General features: G+C 59.0%; 1 protein-coding gene across 1 annotated transcript; it reads left to right on the top strand.

Annotated features, from left to right (window-relative positions):
• The first annotated feature begins 1313 nt into the window (after positions 1-1313).
• Positions 1314-3392, top strand: LOC135907914 (neprilysin-3-like). Its single transcript, XM_065439691.1, has one exon. The coding sequence runs from the start codon at positions 1402-1404 to the stop codon at positions 3253-3255; it is 1854 nt and encodes a 617-aa protein (XP_065295763.1). The 5' UTR covers positions 1314-1401; the 3' UTR covers positions 3256-3392.
• The last annotated feature ends 244 nt before the right edge of the window (positions 3393-3636 follow it).

Genomic DNA, 3636 nt, shown 5'->3' with positions numbered 1-3636 from the left:
GATTGAGCAGCCATCGTGGGCTCACCGTCGCACGCTTTCACTCGCGCACACAGCGTACGGCTGTGTACGGCACGCGAGGACGATGTCGGGACGAACCCGGTACGTCCGTATCGCAAACGAAACCTGTAGCAACCACCAGAAAAGGTAAACCCAGCCCGCCTCCGACAAGAGACCCGTTGCACTGCAAAGGATTTGTGGCAACGGCCTTCGTATTGGAACTCAGGATAGTGTCACCCTGGAGCCCCATTGTGTGCACACTGCGCGCACAGCAGGTACCACCGCTTTTAGGTACGTGCATGACCGTTGGAGGGGGATTCCGTGGAGATTTGGCTAAGAGAAAGAGGATGAACATTGTAACGTCATTGTAACTTTTGACTCGTAGTCTGATGTCTGTGTAGCTGTGGTTTCCATTCTATCGCTTGCCTATTCTATCTTGATAAACAGTTAACCCCTAGCTTGCAATCAGCATTATAGCCTTGCCTACTGAAATGTGACTTCGGGACATCCACAACAAGTTCAATTTCTCTCACCGACATCGAGGCGAACATCAACTACGGGTGTTTTTGCATTTCGCCCCCATTGTAATGCGGGCGCCGTGGCCGAGAATCGAACCCGCATCTTGGAGCTTGTCAGCGCAACAGCTTAACCGTTAAGCAAGCACTGCGGTAAGAGCAATATTTCCATGCATGTACGTACACCGGGTTTTCCGTCTGATCGCCCGCTACAACGGGCAAGGCACTAATAATAATAATCACCATCAACAAATTTCCTCCTGCATGCCCGGGCTCGGCCTGGTCGTGCACACGCGCCCGAGCTTGGAACCGCGAGATTGAGCCGCGAGCGCCGGCGCACCCTCGCACACTTTCACGCGAACATATATCATGGGGCGCGCGGCAACGATTTTATCACCCTTGGGCTTTGTACGGAACCTCACGGCGGCGGCAGAAATGCGCCTGGAGTGTCCATATAACTGCTATCGCAATAAAACATTTTGGAATTAGGGTTCATACAACTTCGTTTCAATTTTTCCATTCAGAATATTCTTTCTCTGGGAGTCAACTCTCTTAGAAAGTGCCATGGATGTTTGCTCAGCCGCGGAGGAAATTTGAAGTTGTTTCAGGGAGTTTTTAAGTTTTTCATAGTTTTGAAGTTTCCATTTCATAGTTTTTAAAGTTTTCTTGAAGTTTTTAAGTTTTCATTCATTTCTTCCTGACAATGTTACCTAGTTTAGTAGCAACTACAATATCCTGATATCATCCAAATGTTGGCCAATATACCCCACAGTGGGTATGCGCCATCGTGAAAGGAAAACGAAACGAAACGAAGCCCACCGTCTCGTGGCGCACGATGACAATGGCCACTTGAGGCGGCACAGCGGCCATCGGCGCCCGTTCCAGGAGAATGTCGTGCGAGCAACGTCGCAGTAAGTGGCGCTGCGGCGTCACCGGAGCCATGCTCGTCGGTCTGCCCCTGTCGTTGCTGGGGCTCGCCACGTGCCTGGGCCGCCGGGGCACAGTTTCCTCGCCGGGGCTCTGCTCGACCTCAGCGTGCCGCACGGCCGCGCTGGCGCTCAACATGTCGCTGAGCCGCAGCGTGGGTCCCTGCCAAGACCTGGAGCGCTTCGTGTGCGACGGCTGGCCGCGCATGGAGAGGGCCGGATCGCGCGTGCAGCTCATCATGAACTACGCCTGGACCGCGTACCGGGTGCCGCGGCGGGGACAGTCGGCCGTCGACAAGGTCGTGGCGCTCTATCAGAGCTGCGTGACCTCACTGTCGCCCGGCGGTGGTGAGCCCGACACACTACGCGCTTTCATCGTGCAGTTGGGCCTGGGCCCCGCCAACGCGACCGTGGGCAGCGCCTTCCGGGCGCTACTGCGGCTCTCGACGCGTCACGCGCTGCACTTGCTGCTAGCCGTGGAGCACAACGCCACCGTCTCGTTGCGACCCGCTCAACCGCCGCCGGCGAGCAACCCGCCGAGCTACGTTCTCCGCGTGGCCGAGCTGGCTCTGCTGGACGAGCCGCAAGCCGTGGCGCACGACCTGCAACTCATCGAGCGGGAGCTGGCCACGCCGCCCGCCGTCGATCACATGACGCGCACCGTGCCCCTGGAGGTGGTGGCCGAGGAGTGCGGCTCGCTCAGCGACTGGCTCACGGAACTGCCTGGCACCAACTCGCACACGCCGGTGGACGTCGAGGCGCCGGCAGCTGTGCGCTGGTACGCAAACTTCCTGCGGCGCCACCGCGGGGACGCCGCGCTGCGGCGCTACGTGGCGTGGCACACGGCCCGCGTTCTCGGCTCGCTCACCCAGTACGACCTGTTCCGCACCACCCTGGAGACCAAGCTGGGCCGGCTCGAGCCCAGCCCGAGCCTGGTCAAGACCACTTGCCTGGCCCACGCGGCCAACCTGATGCCGCTCGCCTACAACGCCTTCGTGGTGCGCCACTTCGCCACGCGCCGCTCGCGCAGGGCTGTCGAAGCGATGGCCGACGGACTGCGTGCGGCCGCCACGGCCAGCGTGCGCGCCAGCCACTGGTTGGGCGACCGGCCCAAGGCCATGGCGACGCTCAAGCTGCGCAAGCTCACCTGGGTGCTGCCACGACACCGCAGCGAGGCGCAGGTCAACCGCGTCTATGCTCGCGTCAGCGACCTCAGCTTGAAGGACTTTCTCCAGTCGTACATCAACGTCACCGAGCACAGTGGCCACAGGGACGCACATGAGGCGAACCAGGCGTCCGTCGACGTCCTCTACACGGCGCAAAGAAACGCCATCGTTGTGTCGGCAGGCATGCTCAACACGCCGTTCTTCGAGGATACACTCCCGGCCGCCTTCAACTACGCTGGACTCGGGCAGCGCATGGCGCTCGAACTGCTGCATTCTTTCGACGAACAGGGGCGCTGGTACGACGAGCACGGTCGGCCCCGCAACTGGTGGGACGACGCGACGGCCGACGAGTTCCGGAACAGGCTCGAGTGCCGACACGGCGGCGGCGGCGGCCAGGCGCTGTTCGAGAGCAGTGCCCTGCGCCTTGCCTTCCACGCCTTCCGCAGGACGCACCAGCACGTGCTGCTCAAGGGGCTCGAGGTCTACACCCCTGACCAGATCTTTTTCATCAGCAGCTGTCACAAGTGGTGCGGGCACGAGAACAGCTCGTGCAACGCCGCCGTGCGCAACCTCGAAGAGTTTTCAGCTGCTTTCAAGTGCAACCCGGGCGACCCCATGAGCCCGCACGAGCGGTGCCCCCTACTCGTGTGAGATTAATTAACCACCGGGACGTCGGCTTGGCAACCACCGGGTGAACCGCCAACCGCTTCCAAGGTCTTTCGCAGCGCGCAGACTTCAAGGGCATGCTGAAAAAAAAAGAACAAGAAAAAAAAAGAGGCTCTGTATTGTCATGCTTTCTCAGTCGACATCTACTAAACTCATTTTTTTTTATACCAGGCAACAAAAGAGACTACATAGTGCAACACGCGGTTATATCCCAGGTCGCCCTGTAACTATATCAAGCATGGAGAGGACGCACCAGCGCAGGTGTGGCCTCGTACCATGTGTTACGTTTCTTTACAAGGTACGAATCAACAAGTCTACGGCGACGCGCTACATACAGGCGAAGTTCAGGGTTTACGCACATATAGC

Source organism: Dermacentor albipictus, chromosome 1 (assembly GCF_038994185.2).
Source record: "Dermacentor albipictus isolate Rhodes 1998 colony chromosome 1, USDA_Dalb.pri_finalv2, whole genome shotgun sequence".
NCBI lineage: Eukaryota > Metazoa > Arthropoda > Arachnida > Ixodida > Ixodidae > Dermacentor > Dermacentor albipictus.
This window is presented reverse-complemented; position numbering and strand designations above follow the sequence as displayed.